The sequence below is a fragment of the Monodelphis domestica genome, chromosome 5 (assembly GCF_027887165.1).
Source record: "Monodelphis domestica isolate mMonDom1 chromosome 5, mMonDom1.pri, whole genome shotgun sequence".
NCBI lineage: Eukaryota > Metazoa > Chordata > Mammalia > Didelphimorphia > Didelphidae > Monodelphis > Monodelphis domestica.
In genome coordinates, this window is record NC_077231.1 from 98882490 (window position 1) to 98899751 (window position 17262).

Consider the following 17262-nt stretch of genomic DNA (forward strand, 5'->3'; position numbering starts at 1 on the left):
TCAAGACACCCATGCCATCTTCCCTGAGTAGAAGGTAAGTTTCTGGAGAACAATTCCTCTTTTTAAATTACATTCCCAGTACCTAGAACAATGTGGACACTTCATAAATGCCTGTTTTTAATCAATGAATTATTCTAGACAGATGATATCATCAAGCTGGGCAGCTCTGTGTTGTATATCTACCTCTTCATTCCAAAACTATTTGTTGGACCTCCATGGTTGAAGTTCTGTGGGTCTTTTTCCTGCTCTTTGCCACCATCTTCCGGTCACTAGTTTGAGAGACCTAGCACTCTTAGAGTGATGGGTGGATGGTATTGATTGTACTGTTGTTAGCTTCAGTAACTGACCCAGGTCTTAATTTTGAATCTGTAGGTGCACAGATCAGTTTGAGTTTGGTTGGGGGAAAGGAGGAAGTGGAGGAATTCCCAGGGTGAAGTCTTTGCCCTTGAATTTCTCATGAGGTTCCCAGATTAATGCTCTTTACACCTCACAGTGCCTCATTGTCCTCAGGCCTAATAGCCTATGCTCCCATTCCTGAGTACTGAGCTTTGGATTTAGAGAGGGTTATTGGTTTTCCCCACCACTTAGCAAATGCTCTCTAAATGGGTTATTTTTCTTATACATCAGCTGCTCCATCAGGCAGCCTACATCTATGATGGTGAACCTATGGCACACATGCCAAAGATGGCATGAGACCTCTGTGTGGACACCGTCCCTGGCAGAGTTGCTCGCTTCCCACTATCCACCACACCACACCATCCCTCTGCGCTTACTCCCACCCCTGAGTGGAGTGCTCAGGCCACTCCCCTCCCTTTCTCCCTCTCCTGTCTGGCCCTCAGCTCCCATGACCCTCCTCCTTCAGGAGAGGAGGCCCAGGCTGAAGGGGAGTTTCAGGTGCTTCCACCCTGGGTGACAGGAAGGAAGGAAACTGTTATTAACCCAGCCCTCCTCCCCGGGGGTCCTTCCTTTTTTCAAGATGGGAACCTCAGCTGGCTGCCTTAACAAAGGTGAGTGAGCCTCACTCTCCTTGTTTGAGGGTCAGCAGGGATGGCGAAGCTGGTGCTGCCACTTCCATCCCAAGCTGTAGCTGGAAACATGGTGGGCTTGCTGAAGATAATGTGAAATGAGAAACATGTCAACATAATAAAATCTTAATTTACAAATTTAAAGAATTCTTAGCCCAGAAGATAAGCAACAATGGGGGGAAAGGGCAAAACATGCTAGTTATGGACTATGGAATATGTACTGGGATCTACCAAAGTTGATTCTAATTTTGGTTAGGTAGGCTTGCTTGGATTTAATTTTTTTATCTTAGTAAAAAGTATATTTTATTTAAATTATAAATACACTGTGAATTATCTAAATATCACTAATGTTATTTATTACTAAAATATGCAGTTATAATATATATTATTTATACATATATACATATATGCATATATATGTATATATGACAGTAATGACACTCCTACCTGCTAAAATATCCAGTGCTCACTTTGGAAAAAGTAAGTTATGGCAATAAAAAGAATTCTGCACTCTTTGTTACAGAGCAGGTGGATTTGGTTTTTCCTAGTAAATTTTGCAATATATTAGAAAATGAATTTTTTTATTCACCAAAGCTACAAGGCTGTGAAGTTACTGGATATAAAGTCTTTCCCATCAGAGAGATAATTATGAACACAATGCAGGCTCTTTGTCACAAGAAGTCCAGCAGAGAGGTTTGTATTAAATAATCTCTGAGTTCCTCTTCAGTTCTGTTTATTTTCCTCATCAAAGTCACTTAGTTATGTCTTTCCCATACGTATTTATCTTACCAGTCACAAATACTATTGCATATTTCAAAATGGTTCCCCTGGTCTCTTACTCTGCCAAGTTTTTCTTTTTGGTTTAAAAATTAGTTGTTAAGAAAACATTTCTGACTTCAGGTCTGGCAGACTGCAGACAGACCAGAATCATTCATAAAGCAATTCTTGCAAGCCCAGACTTGACCTGAACCCCAATCAGGATTAGTTGCCCCAAAGAATAGTTTTATTTATAAAAAAAGGGAAGCTCTTATTCTAGAACCTAGTTTAAGCTGCCTCTCCCTTGCCCCCCAGTCGAATGGTGGCAGGACTTGCTGACCCAGGAATCTCTCCCACTTGGCTTTTCCTGAAGAGAACTGCCTAGAGTGGTCAACAACATCCTCCATACAGGATCTATTGTCTCTGGTGGGAAAGGAGCTCATTTGGGAGGGGAGTACTGCACATAGTCTGGGGGGATGGAGCATGGGCATGGGGGTCTCTAAAAAGTTCTAAAAGGTTTGCCATCACTGGCTTACATATACAACTTAATGTATCTCAAGTCAAATTTATTGGGATAAATTTTTAGGGTACAACAGAGTGATAATTGACCTCAATGACTATTTTTTAGTCTTAAAATTTTTTATTTAATTAATTATTTAGGATATTTCCATGGTTACATGATTCATGTTCTTTCCCTCCCTTCCTCCCGCCCCTCCAGTAGCCAACAAGCAATTCCACTGGGTTTTTCGTGTGTCATTGATCCAGACCTATTTCCATATTATTGATATTTGCACTGGGGTGATCATTTGGAGTCTACATCCCCAATCATATCCTCTCGACCCCTGTAGTCAAGCAGTTGTTTTTCTTCTGTGTTTCTACTCCCACAGTTTTTCCTCTGAATGTGGATAGTGGTTTTTTTCATAGATCCCTCCAGATTGTTCAGGGACATTGCATTGCCACTAATGGAGAAGTCCATTATATTCGATTGTACCACAGTGTATCCATCTCTGTGTACGATGTCCTCCTGGTTTTGCTCCTCTAACTCTGCATCCCTTTCTGGAGGTCGTTCCAGACTCCATGGAATTCCTCCACTTTATTATTCCTTTTAGCACAATAGTATTCCATCACCAACACATGCCACAATTTGTTCAGCCATTCCCCAATTGATGGGCATCCCCTCCTTTTCCAATTTTTGGCCACCACAAAGAGTGCAGCTATGAATATTCTTCTACAAGTCTTTTTCCTTATTATCTCTTTGGGGTACAGACCCAGCAGTGCTATGGCTGGATCAAAGGGCAGACAGTCTTTTATCTCCCTTTGGGCATAGTTCCAAATTGCCCTCCAGAATGGTTGGATCAGTTCACAACTCCACCAGCAATGCATTAATGTCCCTACTTTGCCACATCCCCTCCAGCATTCAAATGACTATTGAAGATGGGTGTGTTCCTCTAGGTTTGACCAATCCTTTGGCCTAATATGACTACAAACAGATATAATAGCTACCACCTAGAAAGCAGATCCATAATGAAGGCAGGAGTCCAACTATGGAACTCTGTGGGGGTATAAATATATGTGTATATATGCAAATACTCTATATACAGAGGCACATATATAACCATTTGTATGCATATACAACATGTGTGTATGTATATAGATATACACATTGGAAATGGATATGTATAGTTGTTTATTTGCAGTATGTTTATATGTATCTGTATAAACATACACTCATATCTATATTCATGTATATCTACATAAACACACCAGCACAGTTCAGACTGTGCCCCTCCATTCATCCAACACCCCTCCCCCATGGGTGGGGGCAAACTTTTCAGTTTAATTTGCATTATTAAAAATTTTCCCCCTCATTTTCATATGGGTAGACTATCACCAAAACAATAAATCAAATCCTAATTTGTAGCATTTGCTGATTTATGAAATCATATTTACTCACATTGAAAATGTAATAATCAGTTTTTGCTTGCAAGTTTGAGCTGGGTCCAGCACACTCCCAAATGGATATTTGGGTAAGTAGATAGATGGATAAATTGACAGGTGGATGGATAGTTAGAGAGATAGATGGATAGAGGGATGGAGAGATGGATGGAGAGATGGAGAGACAGAAAGAGCACTGGATAGATGACTTGATAGGTATAGCTATAACTATATTGACATAATATCTCCAAAGTAATGTGTAAAAGTCATTGCTCTTTGATTCCCAATACCTAGTATAATGCTTGGCACTTAGCACCAAGTAATAAGTTCATGGTGATTGCGTGAAAAGAGGAAATAGACTGAATTCTAAAGCTGCACAGAGGACAGAAGGGCAGAATTGGTGCCCTGCTATATAGAGAATCTCCCAAACAGACCATACGTTGTGTTCTATATTAACAACAACAACAACAAGTTTCAAGTCTAAGAAAACCTTGGAGTTTATCTTAGATGAGATGGAGAAGGAGGCAATGACAAGTTAGAACAAGACCAGAGGGCAGCAACCTGAGTGATGAAGGGGCCAGTAAAAACTAGGCCATATGGGAAACTGGTTAAAGAACTGGGGATGCTTAGACTAGAGAAGAATAGATTTATACTGGGTCATGAGAGCTATGTGGTATGAGCTAGATGGTATCTCCTAGTTTGTTTGTTTTTTAACTCTTACTTTCCATTTTAGAATTGATACTAAGTATTGGTTCTAAAGCAGAAGAATAACAAAGGCTATGTAGTTGGGGTTAAGTGACTTGTGTATGGTCACACAGCCAGGATGTGTCTAAGGCCAGATTTGAACCTACAACCTCCCATCTCCAGGCTTGTATCTCTATCTACTAGGCCACCCAGCTGCCCCTTGTATTCTTTTTTTAATACTTTTTTATTGCTAACTTTTTTTTATTACATTGCCTAAATTTCCACCTATAACTCTAACCTCCTCCCTCCCAAGATCCATCTCATATAACTGAGAAGTGTTTTATTTTTTTCTTTTAATTTATTTTTTATTTTTAAAAATTTTTTCCATGGTTACATGATTCATGTTGTCTCCACCTTTTCCCCTCCCTGCTCCTGGAGTTGACAAGCAATTCCACTGGGTTATACATGTATTATTACAACTGAAATGTATTTTAAAGAAAAAGAGAAAGAAGAAAGGGGATAAAATCAGCAAAACAGATCAATCTATTGAAAAAAATATGCCATGTTCCCTGCCTGTAGACTTCCCACCTCTGCCAAGTAGTTGGGCTAGGTATCCTTTCCCATCTCTTCTTTGGAGAGTCATGTTTGTTCTTTGTAATTTTGCAACATTCACTTTTAATTGTTTCGTGGCTCGTATTTTCCATTTACATTGTTATAACCATTTTGTATGCTACTTTGTTGGTTCTGCTTTTTTTCATTCTGTATCAGTTCATGTAAGTCTTTCCATGTTTCTCTATATTCATGATATTAGTCATCTTTTATAGTTAACAAAAATTTCATAAGCCCCAATCATTTTCTGGGCACTATACTAAGCACACAAAAATATTTCATTATGTGTAATTAGAATTTTCTCCCCTGAATTGTCTTTCCCAGCTTCCCATTTTCGTTCTCACGTTACGTGCTTACACTTTCAAGATAGTTGTTCATGTAGCTCCTCCCTGGCTCTCTGCTCCAGGGAAGGAGGTGGTGGAGATTGGGTGAGAGCCAGGCAGGAGAATTTTACTCACGTGGTTTTACTTAGGCTTTATACTTTTGTTCTTTTATTTCTTCTACTTCAAGTGATTACTAATAAATCTTATAAAATATAATACTTGGAGTTATTGGACATTAATTTAAATCTTACAATTACATTCATATGCCCCAATTTATTTAACCATTCTCCCATAGATTGGCATATTTTCTGTTTCTAATTCTTGGCTACCACGAAAAGGGTTGCTCTAAATATTTTGGTGTATATTAGATTTTCTTTTTATGAATGACCTGACACCCCAACACTTTAACCTAGAGTAGAGTCCCCTTTATTCTCCTTCTGAGTCACCCCCATCCATTGACCATTGCCTGCCCTGCCCCATTACTTGGGGGTTGTCTATCAAAAGTCCATTCTCTGCAGTTTCTCAAAGTAGTTGGAGAGTGCCTGAAGATTCTTTTCCAGAGCCTGAGCGATCTTCCTCATTTTCTCTGTTATTGTAGCATTTGACAAATCCATTGCCGCTTTTGCAATGTTGATTGCATCTACCTGACTAAAAGCTCCTGACAATGTTGCACCCCTTATCTTAGCTCCTTTGCTCATGGCCAATGTTCTCTGAACAGCCAGACTGAGTTGCCTGCTGTTTTTGCCAGAGAAACGTGTACCTGACATAAAGCCGCGGGAAACTTCTATGATGGGTGGATTGGTTTTGCCTAGCTGAAACTCTTTGCAGCGATTTTGAACATCTTTGAATATTTGATTATATTTCTGCAATCTAGAAAAGAGTTTAGGTTCCTCCTCATTCGAATTTTCCTCAGGGATATTAACATTTATATCTCTCTCAAGTTCACTAAAAAATTCTCTCTCTTGTAAGTCACCCGAATGATCAATGAAACCTGTAAAAATACCAATGACAATGACTACCGTTCCCATCCCCAACCCAATTAGACAGAGGGCCCTGCCCCTTGTTTCATTTATAGGTTCTAGTGTAATCCCAACTACACTCATGATGCTGGAGAACGCCCCAATGGCACAGATTAAAAAAAGGACAACCGAACAGTCATCATGGATCTTGTCAAATCTGTCTGCCTTACTATAAAGGTTGTGGATAAAATTCTCTAGCTCTGGTTTTACTCTGGGAAACTCAGACGAAAACGTGTCCAGTTCTTCCTGCATTTCTTGAAATACCATATATTCATAAAACTCCTCCAGGTTGTCAAAAGCTTCACCATATGAGCTTATATCATCATTATCCTTTTTCAGATCATCAGCATTTGTCAATAACATGTCCAGTTCCTGCTCCATTTCTTTGTGTGCCATATTTTCATTAATATCACCTGTGATTTTATCAGGATCACCTGTGATTTTATCAGGATCATCTGTGATTTTATCAGGATCCTCTAGGCTCTCCATTTTCAGAGCATCAGCTTTTATCACTGTGACAGGATACCCCAGTTAATCAGCATTATTTCTGTGAAGAACAGAAGTCAAAAAATGATGTGGTTGCTTTGGGGATGGGAAAATAAGGATTCATTCTTCCTATAGCACTCTAACATTGACCAATTCTTTTCTCAGCCTTCCCTGTCAAATGCCTAAAAATACTACTTTAAATTCCCTGCTTCCACTTCCTCACCAACCATTCCATCTTCCACCCTTTGGCAAATGGTTCCCAAACCTAGGATTTTACTGAAACAACTCCCTGAGGTCGCTGATGACCCTCTCATGGCTAAGTACCTTTTAATATATGCTTCTCCTCCTTATTCTTTCTGTAGCATTTGATCCTAGGCCCACCCCATCCCCATCTTGTCTAATACCTTTTCTTGCCTTGGCTACATGTCCATGATTCTCTCTTGGCATCAGGGAACTAGCATGCAAGCAACATAAGTCTAAGATCCATTCCTCAAAAGATAGGAATAAGCAGTTGGCAAAAGAAGAAATGTTCAAGGTAATTATTTTGTTAATAAAAAATTTAAATTAGAACAATAAGTAAATGATCAAGAACCATCTGAGAAAGGATTCCAAACAACAAGTAGCAAAAAAAATACAAATTCAAATAATATGGAAACTTCCCCCCATCAATGAAATGAACAAAATATGGTCAGAAGATCCAGAGCAAACTAATTGGTATGTTATTAATCCCAGGCTTTAGCATGGTGGTTGATACATAAAACATGGTAATCAGAGGCCTTTTCATCCATTCATTCACTGGCACTTGACCAGGAAATGTAGATATTGAAAAGACATGTACATTCTTTTGGACATGGTCAAAGAGACCATAGGTTTTGCTTAACTAAACATGTCTGTAACAGGGTTCCCCCACCCCTTTTCTTTCTTGGTTGAGGGATGGGCAAGTAGAAGGGAGAGAAGTCAGATTGTCAGTGACTGAAAAAAGTTAATTAAAAAAAATTAAGTACCGATGATGGAAGGGCAGTTAATGGTAGATGAAACAACCAGAATGTCTGAGTCCTATAAGAAGAACATTAGAGGCAGCTAGGTGGCTAAGTGGATGGAGAGCCAGGTCTAGAGATGGGAGGTCCTAGGTTCAAATCTGGCCCTAGACACTCCCTAGCTGTGTGACCCTGGGCAAGTCACTTGACCCCCATTGTCTAGCCCTTATCACTCTTCTGACTTGGAAGGAATTGATCCTAAGGCAAAAAGTAAGGGTTAAAAAAAAAAAGAATAGCATTAGAAGCACTAGACTCCAGAATGAGGTGAGGCTAGTAAAAAAATCCATCGGTTGGTAGCAAGGTTTGAGGTGTTTGGGGGGGATTTTTTAAGCTCCAGAAATGGAAAGAAAAAGGTCCCTAAATCGATGGCATGGGGTGGTGATGATAATAGTCATCAGGGAGAAGTCAGAGCTGCTCAAACCATTTTGCTTCTGCTTTTTCTAGAAAGGAAAGTTATGATTGGATTAGAAAAAGACCAAACAATAATGGGTATGTTAGCTGTGTGTTGCTCATTGTAGGGGATGGGATTTGCCCAAGTGTGGTTCCCAGGAAGGCATGAAGATATGTGTGGAATCTCACCCCTCTCCAAGGGAGTCTTGATTCCTGTCTGGAGAGAGCAGGAGATTGGTGGTTCAGCTCTGTTCTCCTCAGAGGCAAGATACTAGCCTAGAATTCTATCTCTGTGCATCCCCCAACCCCAATATTGCTAATCTAGGGGGGAACAATTTTGGGGTTGACGTCACTTTCCTGGTTGCTACCCCTCAATAAGGAAGGAATGTTGTGTTGTGCATTGGGACACCTTGTTAATGAGGAAGGAGCACCTGATGTCTTGACTCCCTTCCCAACAAACATCCAGAATTATTTGCATTTTTCATTGTTGATTTGGAATAGTTTTTTTTTATGTTTTTTAAACCCTACCGCCCATCTTATAACTGATAATACGTACTAGCTCCAAGGCAGAATTGTTGCAAGGGGTAGGCAATGTGGGTGGTTTGCCCAGGATGACACTGCTAGGAAGTGTCTGAGGCCTAATTTGAACTCAAGTCTTCCGGACTCCAGCCTTGGCTCTCTACTATCGAGCCACCTAGTTGCCCCTAGCTGTCAGTAATTTGTCATTTCCCCCTTGAAAATCAATTATTCATATCCTTGGTTTTCTTGAACAAAGACTCTGGGTCTTAGATAATTGTCTTAATTCCTGATACGTTTTTGCTCCTAAAATCTTTCCATGCTTTTTTCCTTTCCACCATTGTGATCATTTGGGGTGTTGTTTTCCTGGTTTTACTTCCTTCAGTCTATGTCAATTCAGGCAAGTCTTCCCAACAGTCTCTCAAGTCCTCATATTTGTTCTAATAATTTTTTAAGGCTTAACTCATCTCTCTGGATTCCTTCGGGGGCTATAACAGCCTTGTGATATACTTGGCATGAGGCTCATTAGTTCTGTTTTCCACATAAGGGAATAGACTCAGAAAGGTCCCCTTTCCCAGGCTCACACAGGGAGTTGACTCCAGAGACAAAGTTTTCTTTACTACATGCTGGGTTGGTATCTTTGACTCTACCAGTTGAACTGATTCTGCTGGACATTGATGACTCCCCCCTGTGCTTCCTCCCACCCTCAGGGAAGCATCCTCACATTGCCTGCCCCCTCTTCCAGCTAGTTTGCTCTGGTTGGGTCTTTCCCCTTCATTCATTTCATTTCCTAGCAGCAACCAACTTGGGGCTGAGCAGAGATGGAAGGTGGCTGAACAATAAGCCATGAAGACCAAATGCTTCAGGGCAGGAGAGAGAGCATCAACCCTGGAATCAGGATAGTTAGGCTCAGATCCTGTGTGACCCTGGGCAAGTCCCCTGAATGTCTAAGCCTCAGTTTCCTCATGTGTAAAATGGAGAACAGAATAGAACCCAGTTGAATAGTATTGTTACATGGCCAAGGACTGTGGGGAAATCACTTATAGCACTGAGGTATGCTGAGGTGCTTAACAGATGATCGTAATTGATTAACTGATAACTACAAATGAATAGGTGTTGTTGGAGCCTCTTCCTTCACCATTTTCTGCTTTCTCCTCCACCACCAGGTGGAACCCAGAGTTTCTTCAGGAGCTCTGGGTAATCCCTCTCTCTCTCTCTCTCTCTCTTTCTCTCTCTCTCTCTCTCTCTCTCTCTCTCTCTCTCTCTCTCTCTCTCTCTCTCTCTCTCTCTCTCTCTCTCTCTCTCTCTCGTCCATCCATCCATCCATCTATCCATTTCTTTCTTTCTTTCCCTCCCTTACTTTCTGTCTTACAATCAATATTGAATATTGACTGGTTCCAAAGTAGAAGAGCAGTAAAGATTGGGCAATTGGAGTTAAATGTCTTGCCCAGGGACACAGATCTAGAAAGTGTCTGAAGTCATATTTCAACCTAGGATCTCCTATCTCCAGGCCTGAATTTCTAACCACTGTGCTATCTAGCTGTCTCAGTAATCCATATTTCTGGTGCTTTCCACCCCCACCCCTTTTTTTTTCACAAGGAGGAGATTCTGAAAGTTCTTCCTGGATAGGGTCTGAATTTGCCTGCTGGGGTGAGGGTCTGAGCTTGGCCACCACATGTTCCCACATGGAGAAGAAAATGGAGGAGCTGTCCTCTCATCCCAGGGATGCTACAGAATCCAGAGCTCTGGCTCTCCAGCCAGGATGCTTCCATTGTCCTAAATGGCATTTCTTCCCCAAGTTCACCCATCATTCAAGGAACTGAAAGACCTGGCCAGTGTATCTATTTCCATATTTGTTGCAAGGTTTGATTTTTCTTTTTTCCTTCTTTTTAGTAAGGAGGTCAATGTGAGAGGGAGAGAATATAGATTTTTGCTAACTAAAGATAAATTTTAAAAGGGGAATGGGGGCACAGCTAGGTGGCACATTGGATAAGAGCACCATGCCTGGTGCTTTTGCTCTCTTGTCTTAGGGTTGTTACTAAGACAGAAGGAAAAGATTTTACAAATAAATAAAGAGATACATAAAGCTTTTTTTTTTTTTTTTTGAGGTAGGGAAAGATATTGGGGAATGACTCTGATTCCTGTCCTGGATTAAAACTTTGTGACCTAATTGCCCTTATTCCTTACTTTCTGGACTTCCCCTCCAAAGTTAGCCTTGCTCCTGCTCTCACTTGCCTGCTTTTATTCTTTCTTTGTTGTTGTCTTCCTCCACTAGAGTGGAAACTACTTGAGTCTTTGTTGTTGTTCAATCCTTGCAGTCATTCTAGACTCTCTGATGACCCTATTTGGAGTTTTCTTGGCAAAGATGCTGGAGTGGTTTGCCATTTCCTTCTCCAGCTCATTTTAGGAGGAGACTGAGGCAAACAGGTGAAGTGACTTGTCCAGGGTCACACAGCTAGTGTCTGAGGCCAGATTTGAACTCAGGAGGATGAGACTTCTTGATTCAAAGACCACCTAGCAGCCCTACTTATTTCTCTACTTAGCCTTCAGCTATCTATGTACTCATTAATCTATCTCAATCTGAGGAGGGAAAGTTGATACCACGTTTTTAGAAAGAAGAAAAGGAATGAGATTTACTATGTATTTTTCAACTTGTTATTGTTCTCGTAACTTCAGTAAAGTTCTCTAAGCAGCTGGAATTTGATAAAAAATAAAGGAATTGAAATGTTTTCAAGCCAAATCCAAAGAATAAACACACACACACACACATGCTTGGAAAGGGCCTACTATATGAATGGCACAGTGAATGGTGCTGAGGATAAAAAGAGGATGCCTCATCTGTAAAGCAAAGAGGTTGGACAAGATGATCTCAAAGGTTCTTGCCTTACCTAAAAAAGAGGTCAGTCCTCTTTTTAATGTGGGCCTAAGCCATGAGCTCTGGGCTTACTTACCTCATGAAAGCCCACTCAGCCACAAATTTCTCCTAAGCCTGGTCATCAGACAGCAATTGATTCACATCTTCTCTGCTCTTTGAGACCCAAAACTCCTCAAAGTCATCCATTTCTGGCCAGGAAGAAGGAACATAAAATGTAAGAAAAACATTGTGTAAGTGCATTTTATCCAAATATATTGAAACAGTTCCATGGCAAGGCACTGCTGGTGGTTGATGCCAGTGAGCCCAAGGGTACCATTCCCTTTCAGGAAGCCCCAGACTTGAGGGGAGCACTAGCAGTCTAGAGGTGTATAGGTCCCAGAGGGGGAAGGACATAAGCAGCTCTGCAGAACCAGAGGTTTCCTCTCTCAGCCTCAGTTATTCTCTTTCCCAGATAGTCTCAGTTATGTAGTGCTTGGAGTCCGTGGGACTAAGAGGTCCTTGGAAGGAGACTAGGAATGAATGGAGAAAGAAGGCAAATTGTTTTGACTGTTTAGGTCCTTGCTTGAGTCCTTTGTTCTTTGCATTTTTAGTTAAGTGAAATAAAAGGCTCTCTGACCTGATAGACATTTTTAGCCAGAGTGTCCGCATTGGAGCTGAAATCCCTTTTTACCCACAACTATAGAGGCCTAAACATGAGCTACATTCTGATGCTCTTCAAAGGGGGGTAGGTCAAAATGCCATAGTCCCAGGCAAAATCCCCAGTGAGGGTACAGTCAAAGAATGGCTTGTGAAATGACCCCCATGCCTGAATCCAGATCATAGAAACCCAGAGCTGAGGCTAGCCTGGCTCAGGGCTCCATTGTGTTCATTACTGAATGATCTTTACTCTTCTGAAGAGGCAGCATGATTTTCAGGAAGAGAGTGAGACTGCTGGTCCTCCACCTCCCCAAATGACCATCCTCTGGCTCTTTTTCAAGTTCACAATCCAACTTCTACTCTCTAAGCATGGGTAAATCCCTCTTCACCCCAGCTCTGTCCAGAACAATTTTCTCTCCTCTTTATATACACTTTTATCTTATCGCCTCTGATCCTATCTAGTCCCAAGGGTTCAATTATCATCTCTAAGCAGATGACTCCCAAAGCTATATCCAGCCCTCAGAGCTCTCCAGAGCTCTAGTCATGGGTCCCCCACTGACTTTTCAACTGGATGTTACATCCACATTCACAAACAATAAGCCTTCAAACCTTAAGCAGGTGTTAAACCACCTAGCCTTTGCTAAACACATATGGCTCTCCCGCCTTTGAGGGGAAAAAGAAGGCAGGAGAGCCCCCAGGCTCCTATCTATATCTCCAGTACTAAATTAGCAAGTATTTATTCTGCTGTGTCTTAGTTAACAGCTAAGCGCCTAGACATTGGGCCCCAATTTATTGGTAAAAAGAGATGATTATTCTCTGTCTTTGAATTTACAGTTCAATGCTTGCCTCAGCCATTTTACCTATGTTCATTAATCGCTGACTCTTTCCAACTAATCATAAAGATTTTGGCACATTCATTATATCTCCTTTTCGGTGCTTGAGCAGGTATAGTAGGCACTGCCCTAAACCTGCTCATTTGAACGGAACTTGGTCAGCCCGGCACCCTTATTGGTGATGACCAAATTCATAATGTAATCGTCACTGCTCATGCCCTCGTCATAATTTTCTTTATAGTCATACCTATTATAATTGGAGGCTTCGGAAACTGACTTGTGCCTCTAATAATTGGTGCCCCAGATATAGCATTCCCACGAATAAACAATATAAGCTTCTGACTTCTTCCACCTTCCTTTTTACTTCTTCTAGCATCTTCTACGGTAGAAGCAGGGGCTGGAACCAGTTGAGCAGTTTATCCTCCATTAGCAGGAAATCTTGCCCATGCAGGTGTTTCAGTCGACCTAGCAATTTTTTCACTCCATCTAGCAGGAATTTCATCTATTTTAGTGGCTATTAACCTCATCACAACAATTCTTAGTATGAAACTACCAGCAATATCTCAATATCAAACACCACTATTGTTTGATCAGTAATAATTACAGCAGTACTTCTACTACTGTCTTTGCCAATCCTAGCCGCAGGAATTTCTATACTTCTCACAGATCATAATCTAAATACTACCTTCTTACATCCAGCCCGAGGGGGCGGTCCTATCCTATATCAACACTTACTCTGATTCTTTGGACACCCAGAAGTCTATATTCTAATTCTACTGGGATTTGGAATTATTTCCCACATTGTAACATATTGTTCAGGTAAAAAAGAGCCATTCGGTTATATAATGATAGTCTGAGCTACAATGTCTTTTGGATTGCTAGGTTTGATTGTATGAGCCCACCATGTATTCACAGTAGGCTTAGATGTTGATACTCGAGCTTACTTCACTTCCGCAACAATAATTATTGCTATTCCCACAGGAGTTAAACTATTCAGTTGACTAGCTACTCTACATGGAGATAATATTAAGTGATCCCCTGCAATACTATGAGCCCCAGGCTTCACTTTCCTATTTACATTTGGAGGCTTGACAGGTATTGTATTAGCCAATTCATCGTTAGATATTGTTTTACATGACACATATTATGTAGTAGCCCATTTTCACTAAGTCCTATCTATGGGAGCTGTATTCACAATCATAGTGGCTTCATCCATTGATTTCCTTTATTTACAGGTTATATACTTAATGATATATGAGCAAAAATTCACTTCTTCATTATATTCATAGGAGTAAATTTAACATTCTTCCCACAACACTTTCTAGGATTATCTGGTAAACCATGACGATATTCAGATTACCCAGATGCCTATACTATATGAAATGTTTTATCATCAATCGGCTCATTTATCTCATTAACAGCCGTTATTTTAATGGTCTTTATTACCTGAGAAGCCTTCGCATCCAAATGAGAAGTTCTTAATGTTGAACTCACAACAACTAATATTGAATGACTTTATTGTTGTCCCCTCCCATACCACACATTTGAACAACCAGTCTTCATCAAATCCTAATTCAAGAAAGAGAGGAATGAAACCCCCTGAGAATGATTTCAAGTCAACCCCACAACCTTTATGACTTTCTCATAAGATATTAGTAAAATTATTACATAGCTCTGCCATAGTTAAGTTATAGGTTCAACCCCTATATGTCTTAAATGCCCTACCCACTACAACTAGGCTTTCAACATGCCACTTCCCCTATTATAGAAGAGATTATAAATTTTCATGACCGTACATTAATAATTGTTTTCCTAATCAGCTCCTTAGTACTATACGTGATTATTCTAATATTAAACACAAAACTCACTCATATGACTACTATAGATGTTCAAGAAATAGAAACAATTTGAACTATTATACCAGCCGTTATCTTTGTACCGATTGCCCTACCATTTTATGAATTCTTTATATAATAGATGAAATTTATAACCCGTACTTAACAGGTAAAGCTATAGGTCATCAATGATACTGAAGCTATGAATATACTGACTATGAAGATTTACATTCGATTCATATATAATCCCAACTCAAGACCTTCCCCCAGGCCAACTTCCACTATTAGAAGTTGACAATCAAGTGGTCTTATCAATAGAACTCCCAATCCATATGTTAATTTCTTCAGAAGATGTTCTACACCCATGAGCAGTCCTTTCATTAGGTTTAAATAAAAGCAGACGCAATTCCAGGCCAACTAAATCAAGTTACCTTAACAACATCTCGACCCAATGTATTTTATGGACAATGCTCAGAAATTTGTGGATCAAGTTCATAGTTTTATACCCATTGTATTAGAAATAATTTCACTTAAATATTTGGGGAAATGATCCTCTATAATGCAGCCATTTTTGAGTAAATAATCTTATACTTAAAAGTAGAGATGAGACATAATATCTCATCAAAATAATATGCCACAACTAGATACTTCCACATGATCTCTAACCATTATATTAATAAAGATTTCACTATTTTGCATCTACCAACTATAAATCAAAGAATAGCCCAAATTATCCCTACAACAGAACAAACAAAATCAACAAAAACTACCTCACCTTGAGAAAAAAATGAATAAAAATTTATTTGTCAATTATAGGTATTACAACCTTACCAATTATCATCTTATTTCCATGTCTCATTTTATCATTTCCTAAACAATGATTGCCAAATCAGATTCAAATTTTACAAATCTGATTAATTCACCTATTTACTAAACAAAGACAATACATAATAACCAAGGCCAACTTGAATCTTAATATTAATATCTTTAATTCTATTTATTGCCTCTACTAACCCATTAGGCTTACTACCATATTCTTTCACAGCAACCACATAACTATCTATAAATATTGGTATAGCTATTCCACTATGAGCACGAACAGTTATCATAGGATTTAAAAATAAACCAAAAATATCATTAGCCCACTTCTTACCATGAAGCACTCCAACTCCCTTGATCTCAATATTTATTATTATCATCGAAACAATTAGCCTATTCACATCCAAGATAAAACTTAGTCTCTTCTTCCTTAAATGCAGCTCTCCTGCACATTTACCTATTTCCACTGAGGCCATCACCCCCTTTGTAGTCACCCAGGGTTGCAGTGCTTAAAGTCCTTCTGAAATTTTCCTCTTTAGCTCATTGTCAGTAACAAATCAGATGTAAAATCCCCGTGATTCTACCTCTATAATCCTCAATTCTGGCAGCTAGATGGCACAATGGATAGAGCTCAGGACTCAGAGTTGGAAAAACCTAAGTTGGAATTCTACCTGACCCTTAACGTGTCTGTGCCTCCATTTCCTCACCTATAAAATGGCAGGTCATAATAGTACCTACCTCACAGAGTTCTTGGAATGTTTGTTATTTGTGACAATTGAATGAGATGGCTTAAAATTCTATTCTTGTTATTATCTTCATTTGTCCCCTTCTCTTCATTCCCATGGCTGTTAGCCTAGTCCATCACCTCCTGCCTATTCCCTCTCCCTCCCAAAATAACATCTCTAAGACACACTTCTAACCATATCACTCCCTTGTCTTCAGCAGTTCCCTTCTGCTCGTCAGATAAAATACTTCTTAGGCTGCCATTTCAAGGACTCCACCATCTTCATCCACGTTGATCTAATACTGGCTCTCTCTGTGAATTCTCTGGTCCAGCCCAGCTGAAGTCTAGATGGTCCCTTGCACTCATCATTTCATCTCTCAACTCCTGTCTCCTCCATGCCTGGCACAGACTCCTACTTCAGCTCCACTTCTTGGAATTCTTGCTTCCTTCAAGGTTCAATTGACGTCATTTGGGTGTCCTTCAACCCCTCTAGTTGTCAGTGATTTATTTTTTCTCTTCAAACTCTCTTGTATTCTTGCCTCTCTTTATACCAGAAGTCCTCAAATGTTTTGGTCTCAAGACCCCTTTATGTTCCAAAAACTTATGGATGATTCCTCTCAGAGAGCTTTTATGTGGGTTATATCTATTAAGGATTACTATATTAGACATTGGAAGGTCTTGATATTATTATACAAATAGGTTTGACCCACTGAATGGTCCAGTGCCTTTGGGGAATGGGAGCACCTTGGGAAGAGAAACT

The 17262-nt window shown here is 40.0% G+C and overlaps 1 protein-coding gene across 10 annotated transcripts; it reads right to left on the bottom strand.

Annotated features, from left to right (window-relative positions):
• Nucleotides 1-5735: 5735 nt before the first annotated feature.
• On the bottom strand, nt 5736-16497 carry LOC100024828 (apolipoprotein L3-like). 10 transcript variants are annotated; one of them, XM_056798878.1, is made up of 5 exons: nt 16363-16487; nt 14571-14693; nt 13372-13610; nt 11732-11843; nt 5736-6898 (listed from the first exon to the last, which is right to left on the bottom strand). In XM_056798878.1, the coding sequence occupies exon 5, from the start codon at nt 6838-6840 to the stop codon at nt 5830-5832; it is 1011 nt and encodes a 336-aa protein (XP_056654856.1). In that variant the 5' UTR covers nt 6841-6898; nt 11732-11843; nt 13372-13610; nt 14571-14693; nt 16363-16487; the 3' UTR covers nt 5736-5829. The 10 variants fall into 10 exon arrangements, with proteins under 10 accessions (XP_056654856.1, XP_056654852.1, XP_056654858.1 ...); XM_056798874.1 differs by having other exon boundaries at nt 16236-16487; XM_056798880.1 differs by lacking the exon at nt 16363-16487 and adding an exon at nt 16113-16250.
• Between the last annotated feature and the right edge of the window lie 765 nt (nt 16498-17262).